This window comes from Dryas octopetala, chromosome 2 (assembly GCF_963921425.1).
Source record: "Dryas octopetala chromosome 2, drDryOcto1.1, whole genome shotgun sequence".
Classification (NCBI taxonomy): Eukaryota; Viridiplantae; Streptophyta; class Magnoliopsida; order Rosales; family Rosaceae; genus Dryas; species Dryas octopetala.
Window position 1 is genome coordinate 26,484,299 of NC_141367.1, and position 19,110 is coordinate 26,503,408.

The 19,110-nt window shown below is 41.9% G+C and overlaps 1 protein-coding gene and 1 pseudogene across 1 annotated transcript; one reads left to right on the forward strand and one right to left on the reverse strand.

The window, feature by feature from the left end:
* The first annotated feature begins 2,849 nt into the window (after positions 1-2,849).
* Positions 2,850-4,463, forward strand: LOC147294865 (cytochrome P450 86B1 pseudogene; annotated as a pseudogene).
* Positions 4,464-4,696: 233 nt separating this feature from the next.
* Positions 4,697-7,956, reverse strand: LOC147294866 (Cellulase (glycosyl hydrolase family 5) protein). Its single transcript, XM_086230822.1, has 4 exons — positions 7,495-7,956; positions 6,471-6,718; positions 5,730-6,250; positions 4,697-5,382 (listed from the first exon to the last, which is right to left on the reverse strand). Exons 1-4 carry the CDS (start codon positions 7,918-7,920, stop codon positions 4,895-4,897), a joined length of 1,683 nt encoding a protein of 560 aa, XP_086086948.1. The 5' UTR covers positions 7,921-7,956; the 3' UTR covers positions 4,697-4,894.
* Positions 7,957-19,110: the final 11,154 nt, after the last annotated feature.

Below are 19,110 nucleotides of genomic sequence, written 5' to 3' on the forward strand. Positions count from 1 at the left end.
CTGCTTTTTGCAGTGTATCTTCTACAAAATATAAGAGGTCGCTCTCGTCCTTGGCCATTTGAAAATTGGTACTTGAGTTTGGTATATATTTTATTGGTAATGCTAGAGTTATTACTATAAATTTGTTCGTCAAATTTACTTTTATTAATATTTTACTTCTTAAAAATAAATAAGATTTAAAATGAGTCTAAATTTAAATAAATAAAATTTAATAAACAAATTTGATTGTATGCTAATACTCCATATCTTATTCAAGAAGAAAAATAATGGAGAATATGAAGAATAGGAAAGTTAAAATAAAGAAATAAATCAATTCAATCAAACATTTTTTTTTTTATAGAAAATTAGAATTAAATACCAAATTCTAATAATTTTTTGATATAGCATGAAGACTATATAATATTTCAATTGAACTACCAAATTTAAATATAGTTTTTTAGATTAGGTCACAAATATATTAGCCCCTTTGATTTGAGCATTTTTTATTTGACATTTTTATCTTTTGGCCCACATATGATGAGTATTAGTTAAAATTTATAAGGTTTTGACAAAATTGCCCTTGAGCTTTTATATTATCTTAAAAATTTGCTAATGTAGTCTCAACTTCACATTAGTTGTGATTGTACGACACTCACAACTTCAAATTTAGTTGTGACTGAATGACAGTCACATTTAAATTGTGAGACAGTCACAGTTAAGTTGTGACTTAATTGAATTTTTTTTAGAGAAATTATAATATAGTATAAATAGAAGTCAAAATAATACTTTTACTTAAAATAATACATAGTATAGTGGTATGACTTGTCTATTTCAATTTACCAAGACAGTTAAGTTGTGACTGGATTATTTTTTTTTAAATACAATATAGTATAAATTAATGTAATATTATTTTTATTTTTTTATTGTAGTGACATGTGATGTAATAGTTGTAAATTCTAATACCTTTTACTTTATTATTTTGTTTGACTTTTCAACTAATACCTAATCTAAAATGCTATTTAATTTTGGTACATAAACTAAAAAATTATTAAAATTTAGTAGTTAAAATCAATGGACTTTTTTTTTTTTTTATGGGCCAATTACAAATAAATCAATAAAACTTTTCACAATTACATATTACCTAATGCATTTTTTCATAATTTCATTTTAGTCATTATTTATCAAAATGAAAAAAGATAAATTACAATAGATTAATAAACATACATTACTATTCAAATTTAGATTTGTGTTAGGTTTATGTTTGACTACTACGCAGCAAAACGGCGTAGGGTTTAACTCTCAAGTTTTTGGTAGATTTTAAACCCTAATCATTTATATACCTTGCACCTTATTTATATACCCTAAATTACATTTCTAAACCCTAAACTAAATCAAGAGTAACGTTATAATTTTATGCCCATAAGTAATAAAAAAATGGATGGGCAAATTTGTATTTTCTAATGCACTAAAAAACATGACATTATCATATGGATTAGGCTTAGTGACTAAAGTGGGATATAATTTCAAAAGCCACTGACCTTTATGGGAAAATAGAATTTGCATAGATCATTATATAATATTGAAATATTTTATTAATTTAAATGTAATTTACTATTCTTTAAAATCGGTTGGCTCCTCGAAATAATAATGACAATAAATAAGCAAAGTAAATTTATGATTTATTAATTAACTTATGGTTTAGTAATATTTTTCTTTTACAATGTTGTAAGGGTTTCAAATTTGAATTCCCCGTCTCTCAAGATTAAGAAAAATGAAGCAAGTTTGTCTTTTTTGTTTTTGGTCAAAATGCAAGTTCATCATTTGGTCATAAATTTGGGTAATGTGCACCACATAAAGGTAGACTCCACTTATTTTGTTTCTGTCATGTACTGGGCTCGTTTGATGCATAGGATTGCATTGAATAATGATAATGGCTAAATTTATAGATATTTAAAGAAGAAGTTTCCAACTTGAAAGAAGAAAATAGACTAATCATAAAGGAAAACTTATAATTTCTAATCCTCCCCAAAATGGTAGGATTAGTGGGGATAAATTTTCCTTTGTAAATAATTCATTTTCTTTCCATACTATTTCTTCAAGTTAGAAGATACTCTCTATGTTTTTCCTTAAATACATATGAATGTAGCCAATTATCATATCAAATTCAATCATATACATCAAACGAGGCCTAACATATATGTTTAAGGCTAGAATGCAACTGCTATCAATAATTCATTATTGATCGCTCGCTAGATTTTCTTTTCTCATAGACCACTTTTTTTTTTTTTTATAGAAGAACTCATAGACCACTTTTAATTTGAAGGATCGTATTAATTAGTAGTTGGTAAAGCATAGATTTGGAATATTTTAAAGTTTAAAAACACATAGTTTTATAGATTAAAAGCATGCATGCCAACCATCTCCTTAATTACTATCTAACCTGTCTCTTTAATCAATGCCTCAACATCTGCCCCACTTTGTCTCTTGTTAAGTTATTAAGTACATGACCATGTAGTACTGTTTTTACTAATTCACCAAAGAGTCACACTAATTAATCATCTAAGTGACAACATTGGAATTTAACCACACAATCAATGCTAGCCGTCTTGATTCAACCCTCAGGTCACAAATTAATAACTTAGTAAGCTGTCGCCTTGTCCTATAAAATTTACAACAACTAGAAATATTTAAGCATAGAACGACAACGACTAATTTTTTTCTTTTTTTGATAGGAGAGTAGAACGGCTAATTTAATCTCTCTATGGGGGGTCAAAGAAGCAGGTGAGCTTCATTAATTAATTAAACCTAATACTACATTCCTAATTCATATTAAACTCTGCTAAACTGCTAATGATCAAGTATTAACCACAATGACAAATGCCATGCTTTTTTTCTCTGCAATTCTGAAATGTGTACGTTTGTGGGATGCAGCAGTGGCCTTGTTGGGCCTGTTCATATTCAGTTGCTTGCTTCAGAGATGGACCAACAAGGGTCCAATGCTGTGGCCAGTGTTGGGGATTATACCCTCCGTCTTTCTCCATCTAAACGACATGTACGATTGGGCCACTGTGGCTTTGATCCGAGCTGGTGGCACATTCCACTACAGAGGAATGTGGTTTGCTGGGGCTTATGGGGTCATAACAATTGACCCTTCCAAAATCGAGTACATGCTCAAAACAAGATTCAAGAACTTCCCAAAAGGTAAATACTACAGGGAGAGGTTTCATGATTTGCTTGGGGATGGCATTTTTAATGCAGACAATGAGTCGTGGAAGGAACAGAGAAGATTGGCAACTTCAGAGATGCATTCGAGCCGGTTTGTGGAGCACTCCTTTTGGTCCATGCAAGTTTTGGTGCACCAAAAGCTATTAAAGTTACTAGACAAGGTGGTGAATTCAGGGAATGTTAGCATTGATCTCCAAGAAGTGCTTCTTCGGTTTACGTTCGATAACATTTGTGCTGCAGCCCTTGGTGTTGATCCAGGCTGCTTGGCTCTTGAATCACCCCAAATTCCCTTTGTAAAAGCTTTTGAAGAAGCCACTGAACTGACCCTCTTCAGATTCATGGTGCCACCTTTCGTATGGAAGCCCATGAAATTGTTTGAAATCGGATACGAGAAGAGGCTCAAAGAAGCAATTAAAATTGTGCACGATTTTGCTGAAAAGACAGTGACAGACCGAAGGAGCGAATTGATTAGGCTTGGTAACTTAAATGATCGTTCTGATCTCTTATCAAGGCTTATGGTTATGGATAGTCCTGACCAGAACCCTCGAGGACAAGGCAAGCAAAATCAAAATCATTTTTCGGACAAGTTTCTAAGAGATTTCTGTATAAGTTTCATTTTGGCTGGGAGGGACACAAGTTCCGTAGGATTGGCATGGTTCTTTTGGTTGGTCCAGAAAAACCCAGAAGTGGAAACCAAAATCCTCAAAGAAATCAATGAAATTTTAGGCCAACGCCAATGCACCAATAAAGAAGTACCATCTGATGATGATGGTGCAGTTTTTACAGTGGAAGAACTGAAGAAAATGGTGTATCTACAAGCAGCATTGTCAGAGTCTCTGAGGCTTTACCCACCAGTGCCGATTGACATCAAAGAGGTTATAGAAGATGATGTGTTCCCTGATGGTACCATGGTGAAAAAGGGTGCTCGGGTTCTCTACTGCATTTTTTCGATGGCTCGAATGGAGTCTATATGGGGACAAGATTGCTTGGAGTTCAAGCCTGAGAGGTGGATTAAAGAAGAGCAGCTTGTGAGTGAGAATCAATTCAAGTATGCTGTGTTTAACGGCGGCCCAAGGTTGTGTTTGGGGAAAAAGTTTGCTTACATGCAGATGAAAATGGTGGCTGCTGCTATTCTGTTCAGGTATGAAGTTAAGGTGCTTGAAGGTCATATTGTTGCTCCAAAGCTGACAACCACACTTTACATGCAGAATGGGTTGCTGGTGACTCTCAAGCCTAGGTTGATGACTACTACTGTGTAGTACACAAGGGTGCAGGGCAACCTTTATTTATGTGTTGTAATAGTATTTACCATAGCCACATCAAATTTGCAATGTTCTATGGCAAGGTCCTTGTGGAAATTAGAATGGTACTAATAACTGAACACTGAATTTATGTGTTTAGTTTAAGTTGATGAACCTAGATAATTTATTTCTTTACAAATAGTGTAAAATGAACCCTGACTTCAGAATTTACTTTACTTTTCCAATCACGCTTAGGAGTACATCATTTATACATTAACTAGTAAAATTACACAACTTTACAGAACAGCCTAAAGTTGATAAACCTAGTACATGATTTCTTAAACTGCCTTGGCCAATTAATTTATTTCTTTACAAATATTTGCAACTTCAGATATTTATGGACATATTAACATTAACTAAGGAGTTTCCTGTGTGCACCAGTCTCTTGTTCAGTTGCTGTTCATCCCAAACATATCCAAGACTGAGTTGATCTGTAGAATGGCACTCCCAGGCTTGGAACTTATGGTGCTATCAACAAGTTTAAACCACTGGCTTTCAGGGTTGCACTTGCTATCTCTGCTTATGCATCTACAGGAATTTGTGACAATGGTGTTGCTGGAGTCTACGTCCAGGCAAACATCAGTACCGTTGATGGTCTTAGATGAAAGGTGCAACTGAGAATCTGAAATGGTTTCCCATTGTGAATTCGGGGTGGTACAAATTATCCCAACCGCTGCTGGCTTCTCCAGTTGATTAGCTTGTATGCAGAAATATGTTCCTTTAAGGGTTAGTACCTTCCGGGATGAATAGCTCCAGGATCCAGACTGAGAGCATGGACCCAACTTCAATGGGCCAATCAGTCCAACTTTCAAGAGGCAAAGACCTGTGGCTGGATGGAAAATAATTTTGTGCTTCCTAGAATCTGATATGCCTGGCCCTGCAAATGAGGCAGAGACAATCTTTAGTTGCAATGTCTTAATTAACTCATTATTTATTTGGATAAAAAGGTTAAACTAAAATGAAGTATATACAGCCGGCCCGCGGATATGAATCTTATGAGTGGATTTCTCTTATTACAGTCTAACAAGTTATGTCAAACTGTGAATCAAGATTAACTTAGATGAAATCATGTTTGAATATGCAATACTTGGTTATTAAAAAAAATATATATATATATATATTTATATATGCAATACTCATTCACAATCTCATAGCATAACATGTCAAATATCTTTATCCTCTCTCTTTAATATTTGCATATAAATTGAAATAAGTTATATATACCTTGGAAAGGAGATTGGAGGGCAGAGAGTCTCTGCAAGAAGCTTGAATTTCGGATGCCATTCCAGTCCCAGCTTAAGACCCCGTAATACTCATTCAAACCAATGACTCCATCCCTCAAATAATAACTCCCAGCCAAGGTCCACAGAGCCCAATCCACATCAAGTTCAGCTGCTGCAGCCAGGAAGCAGTTCAAGTACCTATTGTCATTCACATTGGTTCCCCTTTGGTCCACCCCAAACTCACTCACAATCAATGGAAACCCCTTGTCCAGCAAAAATCCTGACTTCCTCTTCATGTTGTCTACCACTTGCCCACACACTTGGTTGGGGTTGCTACCCACCCATGCCTGCCCATCTGAAAAACCATACCAGTGCACCTCAAATACTAGCTTCCCAGAAAATGTGAGGTTCACTGGTCGGTTGCCCACGAAAGACAAGTCCTTGTCATAACTCAGGCCAGAGAGAATTACAAGCACATCTGGGTTTGCAGAGTGCACTGCCTCAGCTCCTCTCTGCATGTACCTAACCATGCATATTGCATAGTTCATAAAAAAAACATTAAGCATACATAGGACAAATCACCTTGATATTATCATATTCATGGAAGTAGCTAGTAATGAGTTCTTTTCATTAGTGGATTCCTCATGTACTGGGCCTAACACAGGCCCAGTTATAGATATTAGGCCCAGTCCATCAATCCCCTCTACTCTACCATTTGAGTTTCTTGGGTTGGCACACTTACTTGTACCAATCGTTGACATTCTGTTTGGGGCCTCGCAGCTCATTCCTCAAGCTCATGCCCACCACATTAGCGACCCCATTGAACAATGTGGCCATCCGAGTGAGGCCCTTCATCCAAAGGCCAGGGTCGAAGTACTGGTCGCCAAAGAAACCATTGCCATCAAAGTTGCTGCAACACCAACCAGGCTTGCTTATGTGATTGTCCAGTATAACCATCACATTGTTGTTCCCAAGGCTAGAAACCACTGCCTAAAAGGACAAAACAACAGTCAGCTACCTCTTCGGCTCTTCCAATTAAAAGATGAGAAATACCAATTGCCCAATAATTATTTAGAAATGGCTATTAACCTTGCTTAAATTATTAAAACTATAATAAGAAAATAGGTTGGTTAATTTATGGAACTAATACAATGTTCTTAAAGCAAAATCTATTCTGATGGATTTTAATTTAAAATAAGTGAAGCTCACTGTTATGTGGCAGAGTCCACTTGAATTCTATAAGACTTTCTTGTGTGAAAAGCCAAACAATAATGGTAGCGTAGAAGACGCAACTACGGCTGATTATGAAATTATTATGGTCACCATCATATCTAATTACTATGTGATTAATTGCTTTTAGTAAAAAATTTACTATTGTTATTCCCGCCATAATGGCGCCATTGACTAAAATAAATTATTCTACGCTTTGGATAAAGAAATATGGAGCACATCAATTGTTTTTTATTGCTCATTTGATAATAATTGAAGGACAAACTTGAAAATGGATAGAGATTGGTGCAGTTGAGCATGCCGTGGATCTCGTATAGAAAAAAGAAATTATCAATATGATGATAGTGACGTTCTTCATTGTAAATTACCCTAAACTTAGCTTAAATTAACCAAAATAAACCATTAAGTTAACTTTTAGAAAAGCTTATCCTACGTGTGTTTGTGGGTCCCAGCAGAATATGATAATTAAGAAAAGGAAAACAAGATTCCAGTTCCTAATCTTTTGTCTGTTTGTTTCCCGGGAAAATTAGAGTTACCTGGTAAGCTTGTAAGAGGGGAAGATCGATGATGGCGGGGTTGTTGGACTGGAACCCAGCAATGGACTCCATGAGACCGAGGCTCTGCAAGGACTGTCGAACAGTGAGAGAGGCGAGCGAGTCATTGGTGGCCAAGAAAGTCGGCCAAGTGAGCCTGACGCAGTTGAATCCCAAGGACCCAATACGCTTGGAGATGGCGTCCACGGGCTGCTTGCTGAGCCCCTCGGCCACTACGGCGTCGAGATGCGACACCCAGTTCACGCACGCCAGCTTCACGCGCTGTCCGCTCTCGTCGACGATCCACCGTGAGCTGGTGGAAAGCGGCAGCGCCGCCGCGAAAACGGGATTGGTTTGGGGTGTGATGGTGGGCAGGACTGTGAGAATAGATGCGATTGAGAGGAAGGAGAACAAGGAAATTGTACCCATTTTTGGGGGTGTGATCTTAAGAAAATATGGGGAACTCAATCTTTCATCTATACATATTAGTAATTACATACTTATTTATACTAGTACCAACTGAAGGCCCACCACTACTACAAATAAAATTATATCAATATTAATTATATGGTCTCTTAAATTATATCAATATTAATTATATGATCTTTATGCATAGGATAGAATTGAATTAAATAAATAATTAAATTTATGTATATTTAAAAAAAAATTTATAACTTAACGAAATCAGATGTATTAAGATAGATTAATAAAGATAAATTTATTTCTTTAAATCCTCAAAAAATAATAAAATTAAATAATTCATCTTCTTCTCTAATTTTTCTTTTTTTCTTTTTAAGTTAAAAAACACCTTCAAGTTTTTATATTCTTTTTTAAATATACATAAATTTATTCATTTATCTATCCGATCTTATTTTCCTATGCACAGTCTATAACGACTTTCTAGACATGAATATTTACTGTTTGGTTAAAGACATTTTTAATTAGTTGTCATTACATGTATTTTCATCCTTGTATTTTTTCTTTGTCACTTTTGTCCCTATCATACATTTCTATTACCTCTTTTATTTCAAAATGTGAATTTAATTCAGTTTCGTAGCTAATGGTTTAGTGCTAACTGCTAACAAAATAAAATTACAAGGAAAAATGAAAAAAAATACGAAAATGAAAGTGCAAATTCAACCAAACTACCGAGACCATGTGTATCTTTTGGCTTGACTGTTTATGCACATTTGTTACTGCTATTATTATTATTATTATTATTATTATTATTATTATTGTTTTTGCGCATTTGCTATTGTTAGTTTAAAAATTTATGTGTTATTTGTTTACACATTTGTTATTGTTATTCTTAGTTAAAACTTTCTTTTTTAATAAAAAAAACAACCAATTTAATTGTCAAAAAGGAATTCCTATTGGTGAATGACGCACTTATTCTATGTTTTTTTTCTTATAGATATTGCTTTAATACTGCATATGGAATGTGTGTAAAGATATTTGGTTTTAATCAAACGTCAAAATTATAATGTAACTTTAAAATAAAAAATACAAAAATTTCAATTTAATTTGATTTTCTCCATGGGTTCACCGTTCACACTTAACAACCCTTGTTCAACTTTAATTTCCATTAGAAAAATTCTCTCTCATGAAAAGGTAGAAGCTCTCTTCCAATCCTTTAATTTCTATTGACCCATTTATCAAATTTATGGGTTTTGCTAATCTTTCTATTGATCTATTTGCATTGTGTTTGAAAATTAGTTTAGTTGAAATTAGTTTCACTAAAATAAGAAGCTCCAACTGTTGTAACAAATTTTTTTTTTTTTTTTCTGTTCTCGACTTGTTGATGCTCAAAAATGGTAGAGCAGTCAACGTCGAGTCGAACCACGTAGGCCCGTTGACCCACCACTGAGCGGATGACACGTCGAAGTGGGGCAGGAACGGGTAGCTGGGGTCCGACTGGTGAGTAATGAGAGAGAATGATATCCAAAGCACCCTGCACAGGTACACAAAAGTGAGCGGGAAGGGCACCGGTGTGGTGCCGGCCAAAGCTCCTCCGACGCTCAAGTCAGTGTTCAGAGAGATCTGAGAGCAGAGTGAGTGAATAGTATAATAATGATTTCAGTTGTCCTTTTGTGACAAGAAGGTACCTCTTTTATAGTACCTTTGGAAGAGTGTCAACCAATCCGGTGACGACACGTGTCCTTTGTGGTGACTTGCACTGTAGGAGCGCCACGTGGCACCGGTCTCGAGGATCCGAGTGAGTTGACACGGGCCGGGGGCCCGGGAGGCTTGAGCTTGGGAGGCCGGAGCCTAAGAGGCCGGGGCCCAGGGGGCCGGGGCCCATGAGGCCGGAGCCTAGTGGATCATGGGCTAGGAGCCCAGGAAGGGCTTAGTCTTTTGGGTCTAGGCCCAAACAGCATGGTGTTGGGCCTTGTGTGACTTGTCGTTATGCCGAGATGATTAGTCATACGAACAGAAGTCCCCCAAGTTTCCGAGCAAAAGATACTTCTTGGTTGGGAACTTTGTACACAAAAGAGTCCGAGCAGAACGACAAGTAACCACACACTTGTTCCTGCTTAAGCTACTGTTTAGAAGTCCCCCAAGTTCCTTAGCAAGAAAAGCTGTACTGCAGGAAAGCTTGGGGGTTACATATGAAAGATCTTTTTTTTTTTTTATTTTTTTTTTTTGAGTTTCTGATCACTCTGTATTCCGAGCAGTAGACGCTTCGTGTAATCCCAGTGAATCTCGTCCGATTTTAATGGTGGGATGTCGCCCTTTGTAAATGAGAATCTTGCATGAAATGGTAGAGCCCAAATATAAAGATTTCCACACCCTCATCTCTCCGCTCCTCTCCCTTTTTTTTTGTACTATGTTAGGAGAGAGAGAGCTACCCTTGTTTTTTTTTTTGTTTGAAGTTCCGAATATAGGCTGCCCCTCTGTTTGTTTTTTTTTTTTTTTTTTTTTTTTTTTGGAGAGAGAGAGAAAGGTGATATTAAAACCAATCAAAGAGCAGCTGTTTTCGAAATAGAACAAAAGCTGCTCGGGTAGGATTTGTGAGGGGAAGGGCTCGGGTCGGCGGGGGGGAAACGGAGTGCTCAGCTCGGGTGGGCGAAGAAGGAGCTCGGGTCGGAGGGATTTCTGCGCGGGTTGCAAGGAGAGCCCGGGTCGAGCTCGGGTCGGCGCAGTGGTGTGCGCGAGGTGGTCTTCTCGTCGGGCTCGGGTCGGATAGAGGGGAGCACGAATCGAGCTCGGGTCGGCGCCGTGGTGTGCGCCTGGGTTCTCGCTCGGGGCGGAGGAGGATAGAGCTCGGATCGAGCTCGGGTTGGCGCCGTGGTGTGCGCTTGGGTTCTCGCTCGGGGCGGAGGAGGATAGAGCTCGGATCGAGCTCGGGTTGGCGCCGTGGTGTGCGCCTGGGTTCTCGCTCGGGGCGGAGGAGGATAGAGCTCGGAATTTTTTGTCTCGGAGGCGTGGAGCAGGGGAGGCTCGGGCCGGAGTTTTTGGCGCGGTGGGTGGACGAGCAGGGGGCTCGGGCTCGGGCTCTGTCGCGGCTCGTGGTGAGTGGGCTCGGATCGGCGTGAGTGCTCGGATCGGGGTGGTGCTGCACGGGCCGGAGGAGTTGGGCTGCCTTGCTCGGCTCGGGCGTGGCTGCGCGGAAGCAGCGTGAAGGGGGGCTGCGGGGCTCGGCACGGGCGAGCTGTTGCTCGGGCTCAGGTTGGGTGGTGCTGCACGGAGCTTGATTTTCACGTTTTGAGGTAGGAAATTCAAATAGAAAATTTTCTACCCACTTGATATATTGATTGTGCCTTTGAAAAAATTGAGAACTTTGAGAGGTTGTGGTCGTCCAGCCTGAGGCGGACCTTGAAATTCTGTTTGTGAATTTTGTGGATGATGTGAGTAGGGGCAGGTGGAGGTGCAAGTGGGTATGAGCACGGCCGAGCATTGGGTAGGCAACATGCCTTCATTTTTGGACTTTGTAACTTATTGGGTGTTGTTGTGTTTTTGGCCAGGTACATAGGAAACAAGATTAGTGGGTCGGAACCCGTCTGAGCTGTTGAAGCCGCGGAAGACTGGTAAGGCATGGGTTGTCATGGCTCTTCCCCTTGAATTGATTTTTTGAATATTGGCTTTGATAAATGGTTGGTGGCTGAGCATGTGAAAAGTGATAGGGTGAATGTTGTAAATTTGGGGGTGGAAGAGCACATATGAGGGGTGGGAAACCAGTAGCGATCTTGATATGTCCATGGTGTTGTCTTGGTATTCCGAGTACTTCCCATCTTGATTTTTGTTGTTTTTTTTTTTTTTGATGGGCAGGTGTGCGGGGCGGAAGCCTGGGCTCGGGCCGGGGCTGGTGGTGCACTGGGCGGAAGCTCGGAGAGAGCTGGCGTCAGGGGCACGGAAACCTGGGTGGGTGCGCGGCGAGGAAGCCTGAGTGGGTGCGCGGGGCGGAAGCCTGGGCTCGGGCCGGGGCTGGCGGTGCACGGGGCGAAAGCTCGGAGGAAGCTGGTGTCAGCAGCGCGGAAGCCTGGGTGGGTGCGCGGCGCGGAAGCCTGGGTGGTGAGCAGGGCGGAAGCCTGGGCTCGAGCCGGGGCAGGAAGCCTAATCAATGCATTGCGGGCCGAGCTACTGCAGGCCAGGAAGGAGGCAGACCAGGCTAGGCAAGAGTTGGAGCAGTGCGAGGAGGAGCTGAGCCAAGCCAAGCAGGTGGTCTGTTAGGGGCTGGCAGTAATGATGGACATGCCAACGTTCCAGAGGGAGGTACCCAGGGGGAAGAGCCCGAGGATGGAGCATCCACAGGTGGGGAGCATGACATGGGAGAGGATCCCAAATAAATGTTTGAAGCAAACATGGCCCGGGGGCAGGGGTGGGCGGACCATCGCCCTATTTTTGTTTGAGTTATATGGCGGGTCGGATGTAGTCCGTACCAAATTACAAACTCTTTTGATTATTCCCTTTGTACTTTATGATATTTGGATGATTTGGAGGGTGTCCAACCCGTTATGGGGTAGGATGCCCTTCTTTTGAATACATGGTATTGCAGAATGTTATCGAATGCATGGTACTTAGTAGACCTGGCAAATGGGTCGTATTTTGCGGGTTCGGGTCAAACACGACACGACCCGTTAAGCTTAACGGGTTGACACGACACGACCCGTTAAGCAACGGGTGACAAAAACACCAACACGAACACGACCCGTTTATAAACGGGTGAACCCGACACGACCCGTTTTACCCGTTAAGAAAATTAATATTTTTTAAACAAAATTATAATTCATATATATTTTACAATATTCCATAAATTTCTAACAAAAAAAAGTAGAAGAATCGAGATACATACCAGAACTAGAAAACTCAAAAAACTAATTTCCAATATAAATATTTTTTTAGAGAAGATAATAACAGCAAAAAAAAAAAAAAGAATAGCCAATTCTTGAGCCTTCTTGAGCAACCCAGCAAGTCTTTTTGAGAATGTGACTTTGTCTGCTATTAGCATTCTCAAATTCTCAATCCTCTTGATCTCAATCTTCCCCCTACGGGCCCTACCCATTTCCTCTCTCACAATCATACTCAAAAACCCACAAAGGGAACCAACCCACCAAGCACACCAAAAAAACATAGATTTCCCAATTCCTAAAAGAGAATGTTGTTTGACTTGTTGCCCTCTTTAGCTGTTCTGAGGGTTCTCTTGGGAAAGAAAGGTGGGCTGCCAAATTTAGATTGGAGGTGGGTTTGTCACCTCCAGACCTTCGACACGCGCAAAGCCTCCGATCCAAGCTCCATTGAGAGATCAGTGAGAGGCTGAGAGCTTGAGGCCTGATTGATTGAGGTTTCTACCTTGAGTGCCTTCTGGGATTGAGAGTCTGTGAGAGAAAAATAGAGAGAGAGAGAGTCGCCAGGGGGAGGGGGGCGGCTGAGTTGCTAATAAGTGATAAGTGATTGTTGGGTTAAGGAAGTTTAGGTTAGGTCATAAAAGATAAATGTGTAAAATTACTTAAATATCCTTATTCTTAACGGGTCTAACGGGTTTCGCGGGTTGGCACTGACACGACCCGTTATCTTAACGGGTTGTTATCGGGTCAACACGATTTTGACACGACCCGATAACCTCCAACCCAAACCCGCAAATTTACGGGTCGTTCCGGGTCGTGTTAACGGGTCGTAGGATGTTTTGCCGGGTCTAGTACTTAGTTTCCCTTGGATGCATGAAATCGATTTTTCTCTGAATGCATGGTACTTAGTTTCCCTTGAATGCATGAGATTGATTTTCCCTTGAATGCATGGTACTTAAGTTCCCTTGAATGCATGTGCCACAGCCGCGCCCTGAATGTATGGTACTTAGCTTCCCTTGAATGCATGGGCGGATATGGGCAGGGTCGGATGTCTGATGGCCCGGGGGTCCATACAGCCAATTAAGACTTTGAGAAAAAAGTGTCCGTGGTAGGACTTCCGTGAATGCATGGTACTTAGTTTCCCTTGAATGCATTTGCCATAGCCGCGCCCTGAATGCATGGTACTTGGCTTCCCTTGAATGCATGGGGCGGATATGGGTAGGGTCGGATGTCTGATGGCCCGGGGGTCCATACAGCCAATTAAGACTTTGATTAAAAATGAAGAAAAAAGTGTCCGTGGTAGGACTTCCGTGAATGCATGGTACTTAGTTTCCCTTGAATGCATTTGCCATAGCCGCGCCCTGAATGCATGGTACTTGGCTTCCCTTGAATGCATGGGGCGGATATGGGTAGGGTCGGATGTCTGATGGCCCGGAGGTCCATACAGCCAATTAACACTTTGAATAAAAATGAAGAAAAATGTGTCTATGGTAGGACTCTCATTTACTAAAGCGATAACATAGATGAAATTGAAAAAAGTCCCCGGGGGGTACAATATGTGTCTACTTGTAAAAGTAGCGGAGGTGCTCGGCGCGCCAAGGGTGGCCGAGTTCCTTGCCGGTTGTGGCGCGGAGCCTGTATGTGCCTGGACGGACGACCTCAATGATTTTGTAGGGCGTCTGGGGTAGGGCAGGTGTTGGAGACACAAACAGCCATAGAGGGCTTGACCTCTTTTTTCTTCTTGACTGAAGTTATATAGCAGGACCTGGCTGACACTTGATTGCCTTTGACTACCCCCGTTCCACATGGGGTCGGGAACTTGATCAAAAGTAAGTGAGTGGAGATCATAACCCTCAATTGGTTAAGGGCCGGTCGTCCCAGGATGACATTATAAGCTGTGGGGCAGTCGACCACCAAAAACTGAGTAGTTGTGGTAGCGGACGAAGGATACCTCCCGAGGGTGAGGGGAAGGTAGATCCCACCAAGAGGGGTGACCATGTCGCCCGAAAAGCTGAGCAAAGGAGCGATCGACCGGTCAAGCCTCTCCTGGTCGATTCCAAGAGCGGTGAAGGCTGGAGCGAAGAGGATGTTAACGGAGCTACCACAGTCGACAAGGATCCGAGCCACATCAAAATTAGCTATGGTGGCTTCGATGACCAAGGGGTCATCGTGTGGGAAAATCAAATCACGTTCCTCTTCCTCAGCAAAGGAAATGGGCGACCACCCGAGCTTAGGAGTCTTTTTTCCACGGTGGAAGTCTACAGCCATAACGCCGGAGCATTGCTGAGCACTTCGGGCGTATTCCTTCCTAGCCCTGTTGGAGTTGCCAGCGAGGGTCGGGCCCCCACAGATGGTATTGACCCGCCCCCGTCGTTGTCCTTCGGTCTTGGCCTTCTCGGTGGCCTCCTTGTCTATAAAACCATCCAACTTTCCTTCCTGTACCAAAGTTTCTATTGCCTCCTTAAAAGCTATGCATGCCTCGGTGTCATGGCCATGGTCGTCATGGTAAAGGCAAAAGAAATTCTTGTTAGCCCGGTATCGTGTTTGTGGTGGGCGGGGTGGGAGCTTAGGAAGTATGTCCTTGATCTGGGGATACAACTCTGTATAAGTAACAGTGAGAATTGTATAGACTTTGAACCTGGAGGCATAGGATGTCTGATAGGTTTCCTCCCTTCGTTGTCCTCCACTTCTACCATCACCAAATTGTTTCTTGGTGAACTTATTGAACTTTTTCCCGGACCCCCCATGCTGGTTACTCGAGTAGGGCTTGGGCTGGGGTGGCACTATGATGGCCTGGTCGGTACTTGGGCGATCCATGGTAGGCGGCTTCTTCCCATATGTTTTGAATTCAGCCGTAGCATAGGCAATGGCCTCGTGCATGAGTTCCTTGTAGGTGTGCGGATTGCGGCGGTTGATTTCAAATAGGAAGTCCCCCTCTAGGAGACCACCTTTGAAAGCAGCGAAGGCTACCTTCTCATCACAATCGCGACACCGAGATCGTTCTAGCTGAAATCGAGTGATGTATTCCCGGAGGGATTCCCTGCTGCCCTGTCGGACTCGAGTCAGGTCATCCGTGGTGTAGATTCTATCGGTCTGGATGATATACTGGCCTAGGAAGAGCTCTCGGAGCTCGTTGAAGCAATCAACCGAGCCCGGAGGAAGTTGGTAGAACCAGTCCCTTGCACTGCCAGAGAGGGTGGAAGGGAAGATTCGACACTTCGTAATGTCATCAGCACCTTTAGATTCCAGAGCGGATCTGAAACTCATGAGGTGGTCATATGGGTCTTCCTTCCCTGTGTATGGAGTGATTTTGGGAGGTCGGACGTCGCCAACCGGAGGAGTGGATAGGATGCGAGCTGTGAAAGGTCCAGGCAGCTCCCTTGTTTCTAAAGATGGGTGCCCACCCCGACTTCCTTCCTCCACTCTTTTCAGGCGCTCACTGATGTCCATGAGAAGTTGCTGGAGCTGGTCTGGTGGAAGAGAACCGCTGTTACCGGAGTCAGCGACTTGTTCACTTGTGAAAGTGTCATCTTCTGCGCGGCGCCCAGCCGAGAAAATCTGCTCTTCTCCCCGTCGTTGCTTGGAACGAGGAGCCTGCTCTTCCCCCAAGTCTTGGGGACGCGGGTGGGATTCGTCCCGGTTCGTCCGCTGCTCTTCTCGCCGAGAGCGGTTGTCGTCGAGCAGATGACGACAGTCCTGATAAATGTGGAGCTCTTCAGAGCGAGTAGGATGCTCGCCAGATCGAACCCGGTTGACCGGGTGGACAAGTCTCTTTTGGAAACCTGGGGGCGGATGGCTACCTTGCCCTACATCCAATTGGCGCGGAACATTTTGGTCCCTTCGGGGGGGATCCCTCCTCTCACCACTCCGGAGAGTGGTGTGTTCGTCCCTGTCATGGGGGTTCCTCCTCTCACCACTCCGGGGAGTGGTATGTTCTTCCCTGTCGCGGAGGAGTCGCTCATACAGCTGTGTTGCACCTTTTTGGAGGTCGAGCTGTTCCTGGGTTCGTCGGAGCTGAGCCTCCAATCGCTGGATGTACCCCTCCTGATCAGATTCGGCAGTCTTCTTGCCCCGCTTGTCAACCAGCGGGGTGTTGTCGACTTGTTCGAGGATAGGACCTCCTTCAGACATTGCAGGGGTTGGAAGGTTGGAAGCTAGGAAGCTTGGAAGCTAAGAAACTCGGAAGCTCGGAAGCTAGGAAGCTCGGAAACTGGGAAGCTCGGAAGCTCGGAAACTAGGAAGCTCGGAAGCCTTTTGCACCTCAACTGAGGGTAGAGAATTCAATGAGGAAAAGTTGTAACTTTCCCACAGACGGCGCCAAACTGTTGATGCTCAAAAATGGTAGAGCAGTCAACGTCGAGTCGAACCACGTAGGCCCGTTGACCCACCACTGAGCGGATGACACGTCGAAGTGGGGCAGGAACGGGTAGCTGGGGTCCGACTGGTGAGTAATGAGAGAGAATGATATCCAAAGCACCCTGCACAGGTACACAAAAGTGAGCGGGAAGGGCACCGGTGTGGTGCCGGCCAAAGCTCCTCCGACGCTCAAGTCAGTGTTCAGAGAGATCTGAGAGCAGAGTGAGTGAATAGTATAATAATGATTTCAGTTGTCCTTTTGTGACAAGAAGGTACCTCTTTTATAGTACCTTTGGAAGAGTGTCAACCAATCCGGTGACGACACGTGTCCTTTGTGGTGACTTGCACTGTAGGAGCGCCACGTGGCACCGGTCTCGAGGATCCGAGTGAGTTGACACGGGCCGGGGGCCCGGGAGGCTTGAGCTTGGGAGGCCGGAGCCTAAGAGGCCGGGGCCCAGGGGGCCGGGGCCCATGAGGCCGGAGCCTAGTGGATCATGGGCTAGGAGCCCAGGAAGGGCTTAGTCTTTTGGGTCTAGGCCCAAACAGCATGGTGTTGGGCCTTGTGTGACTTGTCGTTATGCCGAGATGATTAGTCATACGAACACGACTTAATCTGAAAATTTTCAAAATCAACCTTAAATAAAATTGGAACTTGTCAATACTTAAAGCCAAGTTAAATGATAATAATAGCTTAAATGTATATATATTAAAAAATTAGAAATAATTTTAAATAGTTATTTAAATTTGACTTTTATGTTTTCTTCATTATTATATTTTTTTTTTGCATCTATCATATTTCACATTCTTCCCTAGTGCTTCTGTATATTTTTACTTCATCTCCAACTAAAAAAACAAAAACGTTATCACAGCTTTCACAGGGAGCCCAATTATTTTGTCAACTTTCATATTATTATCTCAAAAAATACCAGTTAAAATAAAAATGAGTCCTGTGTTATACGAGGCAAACGATCGATCAGGAAGTCTTGTGCTGTCCCTTACAATCGTAAAATATTAGCTATAGTTCACCAGTCACTGTTATTTGCATCCATGGCATGACTTGATGTAGGTAACTCAAAATGCAACTAAAGTAGCTTTAGGGCCAAGCAACGCCTAGTTACTTAAGCGAATGGGCAACATTACGGTGGCTGATTAAGGATTAAAAATTAAAAGTAACTTTCATATATATATGCATGATTAATTTGGATTATTGGATTCGAGATAGGTAATTACGTTGCTAAAGTAAAGAGAAGACACCACATGACTAGTAGTCTAGTAGTTTTGTGGATTGATAGTGATGTTAGCAGTTTAGCAGATTAAGTGGGGTAGTTGAGAGTTGAGACCATGAAAATATGTTATATTGTTTCGCACCTTTTTTGCATTGGGCATTGTGCATGCTTAATGTGCTATTTGGCTCATTGTCGTTGATGTTGGAAACACGCCAAGTAATGGATAGTGGTCACGTATGAGCAACAAAGCAAGGCAAGGAGAGAAGAAAATTCAAGACAAAACCCTTTAGCTTAAGGAATCAGATATACATTGTCCTTGGACTTTTTGGACTTTAACACACTTGCAAGGCAATAATATGCACATCTACAATGCTATTCCTTTGAAGATATCAGATCTATACTGATATGGGATATAGGTAGACAGTCTATATTTTGTTTTTGTGGACCATAACGAAGAAGATTCATTATCCTTAAATTAAAAACGATTTATTTAAGACATTTGATCAGATAATTTTTGCCACACTTATTGAAAAAGAAAAAGAAAATATGTATATATATATGGACAACAAACTAAGGAAAAAATATGTATATATATATATATATGCAACAGTTTTAAAACCTTAGAAGGTGTATATGTAATTATTGAAATCTCAAGAAATATATGTGAAAAGACGATAAACCTCAAAGAGGGTGTAAGTCTAATTAACTTAGCCAACTAAGATTAAAATGAAAAAAATTATAAAAAAATAACT